Here is a 14011-nt window from a genome sequence, read left to right on the forward strand (position 1 = left end):
ACCAAAAAAACAAAAAAAAACCATGGGTGGATGTGTGGCCAAGTGGGTGGCTGGTAGGACAGATAGACAAATGGATGGATGGGTGGATAAAAGGAAGGAGGGAAAGTTGGATAGATGGATAGGTGAATGGATGGATAGGTGAGTGGAAGGGTAAACAGATAGACAAATGGAGGACAAACAGGTGGGCAGGGTAGGAGGCCCTGTCTGCTCATCCACCCCAGCTCTGTTAACCAGGCTAACTCCTCCTGAAAGCCTCCTCTCTCTGTTGGTTTCCCACAAACAGCCTTCTCTCTTGCGTTCCTTCAGGGATCCAGAACTGAGCCCTCTCTGTAGCTCCCAACTTCCCGGCTGACAGGCCTAAACATCTGTCTGTCCAGTCGACCCATGTTCTTCCCAAGAGGTCTCCAGTTGCTCGTCAGTCACCCATCCCAGATGGCAAGGGCGTGGGCCAGGCCAACAGTGATGCTATACTAACAAAATCCTTTAAGCTAAGCTGACCCCGTGGCCAGCCCACAGTCAGGGACTGGCGTAGGCAGAGAGGTCAGGTCCTGACTCTGTCCCTCTGTCTTGCTACCCAGCCTTACTGGGCAGTTGGGCTGCAAATCAGGGCTGGTGGAAACCACAGAATAACCACCTAACGGGGTAGAACCCAGGGGGAGGCGCAGAACGGCTCCCAAACACTCCGCTGGGTGGCCCTAGGGGCCCGCAGCAAGCACGCGGAGAGTCCTGGGGATCCCAACTGACAGAGGTACGGGGAGCGGAGAGAGGTGGGGGAATCCCACCGACAAGAGCAGAGGGGCAGTGTTTAAGGGTCCCGGCAGAGGCACGTGGGAAAAGGGGCAGGACACCCCCTCAGCGTAGGACTCGGAAGCGGAGCACGCCCAAAGGTCGCCAATAGGGGGCGCGCGGGAGGCCGCCTCCAGCAGGGCGGACCCCGAGTGCGCACTACGTCCCGCCCACGCGCAGACAGCGCTTCTCCCGATTGGTCGGCGCCGCCACGTCGGGTGGAGAGAGCGTCGTCGCGTCCGGTGACGTCTTCCACAGGCGGTGGCAGGGTTGGCGGCGTCGGCAGCCGTGTCGGCGGCCGCAGTGGTGGGAAATGGCGGAGTATTTGGCCTCCATCTTCGGCACCGAAAAAGACAAGTGAGTGAGAGCCGCCCCTCGGGGCACAGACTGGGCGGCGGCCGCGCAGCAGGGCAGCCCAGGCGGCGGGGGAGGGCACGGCGGGAAGAAGCGGCGGCCGTTCCGGCCTCGCGCGCCGCGGACCCGCCGCCTCGTGGGCGGCGCGGGTAAATGGGCGCCGACGGCCTCTCCCGCCTCAGGCCTCGCGCCTTAGCGGCCCGGCCCAACACGCTTCCTCTTTGGCCTTCGCTGTCGTCGTCGGCCGGTCTCTGCTGCTCGCTTGGGTCCTTGCTTGTGGGTTCGGTCCCGCGAACCAGTCCCGGCCCGCCAGAGCGGAGTTTGGGCCGCGAGCGACGCCTCTGACCCCTGACCCGGTAAAGTGTCGCGCAGATTCCGGGCTCAGCCCCGAAAGTCGCACCTAGCTTTTAAAACAGTTGGCGATTGCAGCGTTAGAAAACGGGCGCTTTCGTGGTTGGGTTTTTTTGAGTTTTCTCTTTTTTTTTTTTTTAAGGTTGAAAACCTTCGTTAATCACTAGGTTAAAAAGTTTAATTTCACTTTTGTTTAATTGGAGCGCGTTAATTTCCAGTGTTGGCAGAAGTTTAGGATAAAGCGTCGTGAGACGCTTTGAAGGATAATTCCTACTTTGAAATCCTAAAGAGTGTCTGGCTTAATCTGCTCTGAGTAAGTGGTTAATTTTGGCCATTTTTGCGTGCCCTACAAAGTTTATGTGAATGTCTGTTCGTAATGATAACTCCTTAAATTTATTATGGAATGTTTTTGATGCCACTTTTTCAAACACTGTTAAAAATGTTTCTGTTTTCCAGGATGGAGGCTGTCCTGTCAAACGGCTTCTTTACACATGCTAGAATTTACTGTGTTGTTTAGGAGAGGTGATATAGCTCTTCATAAAAATTCTTGAGCCCAAATTAGTTACCCCGGAAATAATTTAGTGGATGTCAACTTTAGGCCGGCCTCAGGGAACTCATGGTGGTGGAGGCTTTTGGGATGATTGCAATAAAATTAAAATTGTTAAATACTGTGGAGGAGTGCATTCTAAAAGCGGTGAGGTGACAGGAGATGGCTTGGAAGTGAGCCTTTTGTGAACTTGGGGATGAGTAGCCAGCTCAGCTGGAAAGAGGCTTCTCCCCTGGCTGGAGACCTGACACAGGCAGAATTGGAGGCATTGGTGGTTTCCCCTTTTCTGTTTGTGCGCCAGGGCTTCTAACTTACGAAAGGCTGTCTCTTGTAGCTTTCTCACAGTCTAAGAAACTCTTACTTGACCTAGTAATGTTGTTATATTTCCTCTATGTAAGTACCATTTTAACCTGTTAAGACAAAACTAATAAAAGTCACAGTTTTAATCTGGGAAGTTAATTGTTTCAGGTGATGTAGCTACAGAAGATGAGGTCAACTAAAAAATGAAAGTATTAGACTGGCATGATAGCTCATGCCTGTGATCGCAGCACTGGGAAGACTGAGGCAGGAGGGTCATTGGGAGTGCAAGACCAGTCTGGGCTATGAAGCCAGCTCAAGGCCAGCCTGAAAGGAGTAGCCAGACTGTCTCAAAAAGACAAAAAAAAAACCATTGTGGAGCATGCCTGTAATCCCAGCACTTGGGAGCCTGAGGCAGGAGGTCTCTGTCTCAAAAAGACCAAAAAAGAAAGAAAGCTGCTGTTTGCTGGGGGTTTTGGTTTTTGGGGTTTTTGTTTGTTTGTTTGTTTTAATAGACATGGTCTCCCGACGTAGTTCAGGTTGGCTTGAGCTCAGTGTGTTCCTCAGGCTGGCCTCTAACTCATCAATCCTCCTGCCTTTGTCTTCCAAGTGCTGTAAGTACGAACGTGCACCACCACACCCAGCATCTTTTTTATTTTTTAATTTAAACCAGAAGTACAGTGTGTATGCTAAGTATTTAGTTTATTACACATTTTAGGTCACAGACATTGTTCTGGCCCAGTACATCAGCCTGATAACTCATCTGTGACAGTAAATCTCCCCTTTCTCCTTTTTATCTCAGTAGTTCAGTAAGCAGATCGGAAAAATTTGATTAACTTACTAAGCTGTAAATAATTAACTGGCTAGCACTACCAGGAACAAGAGTTCCTTTATTTATATGGGATAGTTGAGTGTTGTTCAGGCAGGAATTTTGTCCATTGCGAGATGTGTTTTTGTTTTTTTGATTGAGACAGGGTCTTGCTGTGTAGTTTGTTCTGGCCTTGAATTCAGTGTGTGGCCCAAGCTGCCCTCAAACTCACAGTGATCCTGCTGCCTCAGCCTTCCAAAAGGTGGGATTATGAGAATGTACCATCACATCTGGGTATTCTGAGATACTTTTAAATGTAATCCCAGCACTCGGGAGGCTGAAGCAGGAGTGCTGAAAGAGCGATGTCCACCTGAGCTACACAGTGAGTCCAGGGCCAGCCTGAACTGCCTGCCTACTTGATGGCCTGTCTCAAAAATAATGAGTGGCACAGCACCTACCTGGCAAGCACAAGGTCCTGAGTTTGATTCCCAGTACCAAAAAATGGTAATAAAGTAAAATAAGCTCTTCATTTGCATTTGACTGCCTGAAAATTGGTTATTGTCTAATCAAGTTAGCCAAGTAAGCCTTAAAAGTTTGTGAATTACATGTAGCAGTTCTTTTCTTTCTGCAGCATTCACAGACTTGCCCGTGATGGTAAATGTAGCTCATCAGTCTTCTCTGGTCCTTGGGGTTGGTGCCTTTGGTCTTCACTCTCAGTTGACTGCCCCGATATGACTGGTGTCTAAATTTTACAAAAATCTGCAGGGAAGCATTCCTGCCCCTCAAATTGAAATTGGAATGAGGTCCAGCCAGTGAAATTTGTGAACTCTGCTAATGCACCACAGATCTGCCAGGCACCTGACCTTGCTGCCGCACAGGTGCTGGTTTGATTTGTCCCATCTCGGAGTATTTGAGAAGTGTCAAGGGGGCCCTTCAGTGGAGACCAAAGGCCACGAGATGTGCTGGGTTCTCCAGTAGCCTGTTTTCCATGTACTGACATTGAGAGTTCCTTTCTCTAGACAGGTGTGGGAATTTCCCCCTGGGTCTGATAGGCATTTGGAGAGAATCTGAGCTCGCTCTTCGGTAACTAGTGATAGCACTGAGTCCTGTGTGCGAGGCGTGATCCTGGGAGCAGCACCAGGGTGGCGCCCCCTTGCTTTGCAGATGGCATCTGAGTCTACTTAGAGAAGCCGGCAGCCATACCTGGCCCAGGCCTTTGGTGAGGGTCTACACTCCCAGTGAGAATTTCATCTTATAACAATAGAGAACAGCTAAGAGGTCAGTTAAATTTAGTTTTAGACTCCTGCATAGTTTGTTGTTCAAAAGAGCAGATAAAACTTATTTGAAAAAAGCTGGGGATTTAGCTCAGTGGCATAAGCGCCAGCCTAGCAATCTCAAGGTTGTAAGCTCAATCCCCAGTACCCCACCCCCCAAAAAGCAGATAAAGAGTATGTGTTAAAAGGAGCTTTATTGGAAGAGTGACATTTTTGTAGAAGGACACAGTTTTTAAGGCATTCAAAATGCGGCAGGGAAGGGGAAGGACCAGGAAGAAGCCGCATGCCTGTGCTATGTGAAGTAAAGGAGGTACCAGTTAGGGCAGAGCACGTGAGTGACATATTTCTGTCTTGTGTCTTCTCAGCAAAATAACCTGGTCTTGTTTTCCCTTGCAGAGTCAACTGCTCATTTTATTTCAAAATTGGAGCATGTCGTCATGGAGACAGGTGCTCTCGGTTGCACAATAAACCAACCTTTAGCCAGGTTTGTTTGTTTTTTTTTTTCCTTTTTTATTGTCACATAAATTATCAAACTTTAATGTGTTTTCAGAGGTGATTAAGTAATTTCAGCATATTAAGGGGATGATTCTTCCCTGTTTGTGTTACTTTTGCACTTGTGTTCATATGTTCCTTTGTTCAAGCAAATGAACACAGCAGGGGAACCATCCCAGTGGGGACCCCTCCTCCCACTTTGGTCACCCTTGGAAACTTGGTAAAAACAAGAGTCCAGTCTATGTGGCCGCAGCTAAGGCTGTCTCTCCCCCTGACAGAGCCGCTGGAGGCGGTGCTCACTGCACCTCTTTCCCACTTTTCTGCTCTGCTCTCTCCAGAGAGGAGAGCCACACGACTGCTGCTTATGGAGTGCTGATCCACTTAGATCTCAGTACCTGAGCACCATCCTTGTCTCGATGGCCCAAGTTGAGCAAGCAGTAGGTTGCACCATTGAGGTGAAACCTCATAGTAAAAGAGACCTGCATCTGCAGTAGTCTGTTCTTATCTGTGGCAGATTGAAAAATAAGGCCAGGATTTGCTCCCTACAAAGGCACACAGATGATTAAAAAGAGAGTGTGCCCTCACAGCAGCAGTAAGCAGCGGCCCCCCAAGTCCAAGAACGCGTGGCCGGTCTTTGTCGGCCAAGGTGCGCAGCTCCTCGTCACCCCAGGATCTGCGTGTGCAGCTCTGGCGCCTTGGCAGCTCCTCCTCCTGTCCTGTGCCTACCTCTCCATGTGTTGACATTCTCACAGATGAGACCTGCTTCTCTGCCAGTCGATATAATTGAGCTAGAAGAGAGAGTCTGGGATTTTATTAGTTAAACCCCTCAGAAACCCCACAACAAAATGCATTTTTTGAGGGGAAGAGCACCCTGGGTTTTCCCTTGCAATTTTTGGTTGCCAGTTGGTTCAATGTTCAGGATATCTGAGAGCTTACTTTAAACTTTTGTTTAATTATGTTTAATACTTGGTTTATTAACTAAATTTCCCCCACTGAACCAGTGGCCATGGATCATACAGTCACTGAGCACCTTCAATGTTGAACTGGGGATCTGGTAGCCAAAGTGCTCCCCCTCCCCAAGAGAGGCCCCTAAGCAAGCAGAGGCACTTGTGTGTGCTTTCTCTGAATCACCGGACTCCTTGGGGTTCAGTGAGAAGCCAGGATAAGCACTGTGGGTCTGAGCAAGGTGGTGCTGCCGTTACAGCCTGCTGGGTCGGTGGTGCGTGTTAAGCAAGTACCTTTTTTGGTTCTGATTCGTCCATCCAAAGTCACCCTGGCCACAGATTTTAATGGAGCCACGTTGCCACTTTAGGTGGCACTTTCTGCAGAGAGCTTGAACAGCAGGACTCTGTTGCGCTTGTCCTGAGAGGCATCCTACCCATGAGTCCTGGAGGAAAGCTAAAAGCTTGGGCCCACGGAACGTCCAGTGACGGCATCAGTCCTCAGGTTCCCAGTGTGCCGTCCACCGTTGGCCTTTGTACAGCACCCTCTGATAGCAGCCTGGGCTTCACGCCCCTCCACTCGAGGCTGCGAGCAGACCCACCAGCCCAGGAGGCCCCTGCAGGCTGCTTGCTCCACACTCGGGTTGCCAAGGCCCAGCACTTATTTTCTGAGTCATGCGTAAATTGGGTTAGCTGGTGCATCTAGCATAACTCAGGGTGGGTTTCTTTGTAAGCTGCTTACAGTGATGTGGACAATGAGATTCATGTACTATATTAGCTTACTAACTTAAACATGGTTTGTTTTTTCAGACAACTTGATTTTAAGAAGAACGGTACAGTGTAAGGTTTCAAGTCTGCCTGATCCAGTTTAAAGGACAAGGGCTAAAAGGATTATTTCCTTAAAAGAAGGATCGGAAAAGAGCAAATGTTTTAACTATTGTATTATGTAAACAGAGACCCACCAAGAAAGCGTAAATAAGAGCCAGGTATCCATGACCACTTGGCGTGCCTGCTTTCCAAAGAGACAGGGAGCTTGGCGTCCTGCGTAAAGTCGAGTTACGCATTTGGTTAAGAAAACGAATTATGTGTGGGAAAAATGATTATAATGTGAGTCTTTTGACAATTTTGTGTCTGTTGGCTTGAAGTACAAGAAAACATTAGTGTCCCGTTACTTATCTTGTATCGAAGCACTTCACTATTGATAATGGGGGCTGCCCAAAACAAGTTGCAGTTTCTTCTTGGTTGCTGGCTGGCTTGGCCCAAGTCACTGCTCAAACTCTGTTTTCATAATATGATGGTTTTGGTGTACTCTGCACAAGACAAAATAAATGTCTGACTTGCGGGAAAAACAAACGTTTAGCCATTGCAAACAAATTGTCTCTTTGCAATTGTCTGATATATGCACAGCAGCCAGTAGAATTCCCCTTTTTATTTTTTTTCCCCGCAGACCATCTTGATTCAAAACATCTATCGTAATCCCCAAAACAGTGCACAGACGGCTGACGGCTCACACTGTAAGTCCCACAGTTGGAGAAATTTTTTTAAGACAATGGTGTTCAAGAGCCCACTCTTAATTGAGACATAATGTTGGCTCTGAGCTGCTGACATAGAGCTGTTGCAAACAGGACAAGGTGCCGGAACCGCGTGATGCGCACAGCCAGAACTTGCTGCGGCCAAGTTCAGGAGGCTCTGCTAGGGAGGTCACTGGCCGGCCTCTCCGCTGACCGCCGTCGGTCAGGAGAGTGCCTGTGCGCGAGGAGCGGGCTTTCGCTTTAGCAGCCGATCATTGGGCCTCCCAGCGACTGAACTCCTGGCCTCTGTTAAGTTCTTTCTGTGAATTAAAAATGCTAGGGACACTAAGGAATCAATAAGGTAAGTTGCCCAATGAGTGTGGTTTTATTTCACCATCACAGCTTCTCCTCTAGGCGGTAGAGATTTCATGACATGTAACTATTGTATTTCTCTAATACAGCAGTTTCTCATCCATCTCTAGAGGTGCTTCTCTTTCTGTTCGTGTTCTGCTACATCTGAGATCATTCTGGTAGTTGCCGGCCTGGATTGGAACTTGAGGTGGAATCTGAGATTATTTCTGCACTCTGTAAGCAGAAGTACAGTATTGGCATCTCATGAGATCTCTGTCACAGTAGGGCAAGGTAGTTCAAGGCAGCCACCAACTAAGGGAACATCTCTGCTTCTGAAGAAATAACCTGCTCTCTTTTCAGCACTGACTCAGCTGACGCGGTCACAGAGGCAGCCGGTGAAGTGTGTACATTCAATTTCCATAATATAAAGTTGTTGCGTTTTGTATTTCAGACCATTGCCCTCTTGAACATTTACCGTAACCCTCAAAACTCTTCCCAGTCTGCTGACGGTTTGCGCTGTAAGTTCATCCAAGTTCTTCCCTGGTTCCCTGGGCTTGCGCGTCAGAGCTCAGTGTCCACCCACCTGGCTGCTGTGCTAGTGTCAAGGGCCGCACTAGAGAGCAGTGGCAGGAGCTTGGCCCCCGCCCGTGGCAGCCTCTGCTGGAGAGCTGGGCACCTCTGGCCCTCTCATAAGGACAGCTGTGGCGGGCAGGGCCCCTTGGAAACAGTTCAGACCTGCTGCTCTTCCCTGCGCCTGGACCGCCATCCTGGGGACGCGCCGGGATCGAGTCGGAGCTCTGTTCTTCCCTCTCGAGAGCAGCAGTGTTGGAACATTTCTCCTTCTGGAACTCTCCAAAGCAGATTGCTTCAGAATTTTTTCAAATTTCGTTTCTTATTAGCGGTTTTTGCTTCAGCTCCACTTTGGAGATCCCTCTCCTGAGAGCCTCGCTCTGTGTTTGCCAGACGAGAGGCCGTGGTGCGCGCTGACCCCTGAGCCCTCCTGCTACACCCATGCCAGTGCACCAAAGTCAGATAACTGCTTGGCAGAAGAGGCGCCCTTCTTAGCCGCCTGCTTTGCATAGATGAATTCCCCAACCTGAGGGCCTCAGGGGCGGCCTTTGGAGAGCCCCAAGTGCCCGATGGGGTAGCGGATCTAACCTAACCTTCAGGAAACACCTGATTTCTTCCCCTACTACATTTAGGGTTTGTGTGCTTGTAGAGTAGAGGGTTTTAAAGAACAGGGTGCAGATCAGTGGCGTTGAAAAGTTCAGAAATGAAATTGCCAATTTTTACAACCATCCAGTAAAATCACTGAGATTCAGTCATTTATGGGTGCATTGAAATAAAAGGCCTCTAAACCTCAGGTCAGTCTCCGGTTCCCATAAAAGCGGGAGGAAACAAGACAGCCCTGGAGAGCCTGGGGGAGGGGAGGGCTGAGTCAGGCGCCTGGATGTGACCCCTGGTTCTCAGGAGCCCAGCCACCCTCAGGCACTGCCCTGAGGCGGGGTGCACATTTCTAGCGGGGTGGGATTTTGTTAGAAATCTTTTTTGCTGAGATACTGTGTGGTTCTGATGCTAGCATACTGACTTCATAGAGATTTCTCTCCCTGATCTGATGGTAGCAGGATTTACTTGGTAATCCTGTTTTAAAATGCCTATTAAAGATAATGGTGGTGCATGCCTGTGATCCCAGCACTCTGGGAGACTGAGGCAAGAGGATCACACAGACCCTGTGGCCATCTCAGAAATAAACGGGTCTGGGGATGGAGCTGGGGCGAAGGTCCTGGGCTCAGTCCTTGGTGTGCGAGGGCTTGGGGCAGGGTGGTGTCAGTAGGTGGAGGGAATCTTTACATGTGGATTCACTCGTTTGTTGGCCTTGCCCTGGGCAAGTAGACTACTGAGTGACCACAACTAAGAGGCCTTTGCCCTGGTTGCCCTGCCCCTGCGTGTTTATTGGCTGTAGTGTCATACTAGCTGCTTTTGTGTCTGTTTTTAAGTCACAGTACTCTTGTTTTGCATCTGCTGTAAACTAAACGTCTAGCTTCTACGTATTCCAGCTCTGGGGTTCAGATCAAAGTAAATTCTAATTCTGCATTTTAGAAAGACAATCAGTTACCTCAATAAAGTTACTGGTTCTTTTTAACATACCTTTCGTTTGTAGAAAAATGAGCTTCATGTGCATGGATAAATGTTAAATATGAATCCCAGTTTAAGAATGACATTTCTATAAAAAACTGGTCACGTTCTAAGCTGTGTTATTTTAATTATATAGTCATTTAAATAATGTCCTATTGATCAGTATTTTAATGTACTGGTTTTTGCTTTCAAGACATTGTGACTGATTAAAAATTTTAGAATGAATATAGCCAGCAGTTTAAAACAACCACTACTGGAACACTCCTCAAAGCTGCTAAAACTTTGGGCGTTTACAGATTTTTTCCTTTTCACATTCTCTCTGGTATGGAAAAGGAAGTGAGTTTTAGATCATGTTGCAGTCCACCCTGGAAGGAGCGGCCTCTGGCCAGCTTTCCCATTGTTTGTAACCTGACTGCTTCTGGGGGCGGAGCTGTGTCCTGCTAGCCGCTCACTTGGCCATACTGTTGCTTCTCTGTAAGCTTTGGGGTTTAAGATAAACCAAGTTCCTGGGATTTCAGAAACAACTAAAGCACAGCCACGGGTATATTAGGAAAGGGACCTAGATCATTCTCTGAATCTGAAGATGTTAGCTCCTAATAAGAGTTCTGAGAGAGCGCAGGGGTGCCACTGTAGACTCTCTAGACCTGGTCACATAGCCCTGGTGGTGCCCTGGTCGGGCAGGCAGCTGGCTTATTGGGCCCATCTCGTGTTCAGGAATGTGGCTGTGGGAGGTGGCGGAGCCAAGTGGGCCCAGCCTGGAAGCCAGTGGCCTTGCCAGCCTTTGACTGCTTGGAATGTGACATTGTTGGCATCCTGCTGTGTGACTTCTCAGATTTAAGTTAAAAGAACTCGATTTTGCATAGTAGAACTTGGTAGAGAGGATGTCGCTGGGGTAGCATGTAAGTGTGCAGTCACCCAGAGTGGACGTGATCCCACTTAGTGCATGTGAGTGTGAAAGCACACTGAGGACAGTAGTTGTGGAGAAAGCAGGAGTGCTGTCGTCAGCAGAGCACCATGGCTGCCCCTGTTCAGGGCACCCACATTCCGAAGCTGTGCCTGGGCATGGTACTAAGTCTGGTCACACCAAAAAGACTTTCCCGGTGTTCCGTGGCTGGCAGTGTACAACAGGAGCCAGTTAGGCCTGGGAGCGCCTAGTCGTGGGCCCACACGGCAGCTTGCTCTTTAACCCAGTGAAGGGGAAATCACTGCATGTACTCGGTCTCTGTCCTGAGTCTTAGAAGAAAACTCTGTTTAAAAAGTCTCAATTTGAGAGCCAGCCTTTCCTCACTTTCTGAAAATGGCCTTTTGCTGCTGATTAAAGCTGGCAGTGATTATTGTGGTAGCCAGAGCGGAGACTGTCGGGGCATTTGACATCGCAGCGAACTTGAGTCCAGTGACCGGACCGGTGCCCCCATAGCGCGCCACTCTGGCCTGTGTCCTCTAGACAATCATGTGTCACTATAGCCGTTGAGCGTGAGGACGAGTCTGTCTGGCGCCGGCACTAACCAGCGAGCTGTCTCTCGTCCGTCCGCAGGTGCCGTGAGCGATGTGGAGATGCAGGAGCACTACGACGAGTTCTTTGAGGTGAGCGCAGCGCCCCGGGCCCAGACACGGGGAGCCCCTGACAGCACTCCCACCCACCCCGGGGGCGTGCTTGGCCTCACCTCTGTGCTCTCTCCAGGAGGTCTTCACAGAGATGGAGGAGAAGTATGGGGAGGTGGAGGAGATGAATGTCTGCGACAACCTGGGGGACCACCTCGTGGGGAACGTGTATGTCAAGGTAGGAGCAGCTGTGGGTCAGTGCTCCGGCCTAGGGCTGCCTGCGCCTGCTTTCTTTGGGGCTCATTTTGTTTAGCTTTTTCTTAGTCTCATTTTCTGCGCACGTACCACATCTGCTCTAAGTCAGAATTTGAGAGCAGAGGCAGCATTCCGTGGTCTGGGGCTGCGGGGAGACCCATCCCCCTGCCACAGCGGGCTGGGCTGCTGGCGCCTTGCACGACACCCTGCACCGCAGGCATTTGGTCCACAGGGGGTGCTGGCAGGGTGTGGGCTCCCAAGGAGTGACCTGTGTTTGTGTTTGTCTGGTCAGTTTCGCCGTGAGGAGGATGCAGAGAAGGCCGTAATCGACCTCAATAACCGCTGGTTTAACGGACAGCCGATCCACGCTGAGCTGTCACCTGTGACTGACTTCAGGGAAGCTTGCTGCCGTCAGTACGAGATGGGGTGAGTGCGGGGTCCTGCAGGGCAGGTGGGCAGCTGTGCCCCGGGTGTGCTCGGCCGTCCTGACCCCAGTCTGCCTACCCGCAGGGAGTGCACACGAGGAGGCTTCTGCAACTTCATGCACCTGAAGCCAATCTCCAGAGAGCTGCGACGAGAGCTGTACGGGCGCCGTCGCAAGAAGTGAGTACTCTGGGTGTCCTGGAAGCCGGGAGGCGCCCAGGGCCGGATTCTGCCCTCGTGTCAGTCTGTGCTTACGAGCAGCAGCTTGGAACCCCACAGGCGTGCCTTGGGGGGAAGAATGCATGAAGCACCTACCTGCAGTGTGCAGCTGTGTGATCCTGGGGCTGCACAGCATTGGGTTAGGCAGTGTAGCTTCCTGTGAATGCTGCAGGTGCTTTTTGGGGCTTGGGGGGCTGTTTTCATTTGTCTTGGAGGTACTCGCCTCCTCCTGCCTTCCAAGTGCCCAGCTGTGAGGAGGCATAGTGGCACACGCCTGTAACTCAACACTGGGGAGGCCGAGGCAGGAGGATCGCCACAGCTTTGAGGCCAGCCTGGGCTACATAGGGTGGTACTTGGTTCATAAGTATGATTTGTTCCACGATTCTGGAAAAGATGGCTATGTTTGTGTAGGAAAGACAGCCACAGTGGTTTTTATCACCTGATGCAGTTTGCAAACAAAAGATTTTGCCTAACACTTTGGTTTGTGAACCAATTAAATTGTTTGCAGGCAAAAGTGTTCATGAAGCAAAGTGCCAGTGTACCAAGTTGAGGGCTATCCTGGAACACGTAGCAAGGCCCAGTCTCCAAAAGCAAACCCAAAAAACCTGGCGGTCACGTCTTATCCCGTCCCAGAGCAGAGGCCCAAGCTTTCTGCCCTTTAGCTAGTGTGGGAAGTTGAGGCATTGTCGGGGACTCTTGCTGTCCACAAAGAGAGCCGTCTCCCCTCCTGTCCAGGTTCAGCCTGACGCGGTGGGGGTCCTGGCACACCACGCTTTGTCACCATGGGGAGGGCAAGAGGTGTCGCCCTATTCTGTTCTTGGGTGCATGGGCAGGAGCTGGGGGGTGTGGATGCCCACACAGCCTGGCTGTGCCTGGAGCTCTGACCACGTCTCCTCCAACTGCAGGCATAGATCGAGGTCCCGGTCCCGGGAGCGGCGCTCTCGGTCCAGAGACCGTGGTCGTGGCGGAGGTGGCGGTGGAGGAGGCGGCGGAGGCCGGGAGCGAGACCGGAGGCGATCGAGAGACCGGGAGAGATCTGGGCGATTCTGAGCCGTGCCGTTTTTACCATATGTCTGCTAGAAAGTGTTGTAGTTGATTGACCAAACCAGTTCATAATGGGAATTTTTTTTAAAAAACAACAAAAAAAAAACAAAGATGGGTTTCTGAATAAAATTTGTAGTGATACAGTATTCTCAGGGTGGTTTATTTCTCATGGAAAGTCCATTTCTTCCTTGGAGTCAGCTGTCGAGTCAGCTGTCCTGGGGTAAGGATTAATATTTATCTATTACTTTGGGTGTAAGTGAAGCAGGATTTTTGAACTTGGGATATAAAATAAAACGTAACAAATGAGGGAGCTCTCTTGGGAAGAAGTAAAGTCGTCTTGCCGGAGTCGGAGCAGGGGTTTCCCCCGCCAGCTGGTGACAGGCTCCGGCACTCTTGGACGCCAGTAGGGAGAGGCTGCCGCTTAACCGGTTTCGGTTTCTGCAGGCCAGACGGCAGCACAGCCGTCATAGAGTAGCACAGCCATGAGCAGGTCCCCTCTCCTGAAACCTGCTGTGTGCTGTGACCACCCCTAAACCAGGAGCTCACGGGTGCTGGTGGAAGTGGATTTGGGCATGCCGTCCCAGGGCGTGGGGTGGAAGTGCTGTGGGTGGCGATCCGTGTGATGAGGTCTCAGGATAGCACTGAGCTGTGGAGCCCTGGCTCCCCTCTGGGCAGCCCTG

At 50.5% G+C, this 14011-nt stretch overlaps 1 protein-coding gene across 3 annotated transcripts; it reads left to right on the plus strand.

The window, feature by feature from the left end:
- The first annotated feature begins 985 nt into the window (after positions 1-985).
- On the plus strand, positions 986-13477 carry U2af1 (U2 small nuclear RNA auxiliary factor 1). Of its 3 annotated transcripts, none has more exons than XM_003463965.5 (8): positions 986-1143; positions 4814-4901; positions 7298-7364; positions 11383-11432; positions 11530-11628; positions 11938-12071; positions 12156-12248; positions 13193-13477. In XM_003463965.5, the coding sequence occupies exons 1-8, from the start codon at positions 1100-1102 to the stop codon at positions 13335-13337; spliced, it is 720 nt and encodes a 239-aa protein (XP_003464013.1). In that variant the 5' UTR covers positions 986-1099; the 3' UTR covers positions 13338-13477. The 3 variants fall into 3 exon arrangements, with proteins under 3 accessions (XP_003464013.1, XP_003464012.1, XP_063080616.1); XM_003463964.5 differs by lacking the exon at positions 7298-7364 and adding an exon at positions 8164-8230 and having other exon boundaries at positions 987-1143; XM_063224546.1 differs by lacking the exon at positions 986-1143 and adding an exon at positions 8164-8230.
- The last annotated feature ends 534 nt before the right edge of the window (positions 13478-14011 follow it).

This window comes from Cavia porcellus, unplaced genomic scaffold (assembly GCF_034190915.1).
Source record: "Cavia porcellus strain 051 isolate PalLab524CR breed Dunkin Hartley unplaced genomic scaffold, mCavPor4.1 scaffold_15, whole genome shotgun sequence".
Taxonomy (NCBI): domain Eukaryota; kingdom Metazoa; phylum Chordata; class Mammalia; order Rodentia; family Caviidae; genus Cavia; species Cavia porcellus.

Excerpts from the sequence above, each read along its gene's own strand:
- U2af1 (XM_003463965.5), top strand. The coding sequence starts at position 1,100 with ATGGCGGAGTATTTGGCCTCCATCTTCGGCACCGAAAAAGACAA. Across the intron at positions 11,433-11,529 it reads ACTACGACGAGTTCTTTGAG|GAGGTCTTCACAGAGATGGA; the intron begins GTGAGCGCAGCG and ends TGCTCTCTCCAG. Across the intron at positions 12,072-12,155 it reads TGCCGTCAGTACGAGATGGG|GGAGTGCACACGAGGAGGCT; the intron begins GTGAGTGCGGGG and ends GCCTACCCGCAG.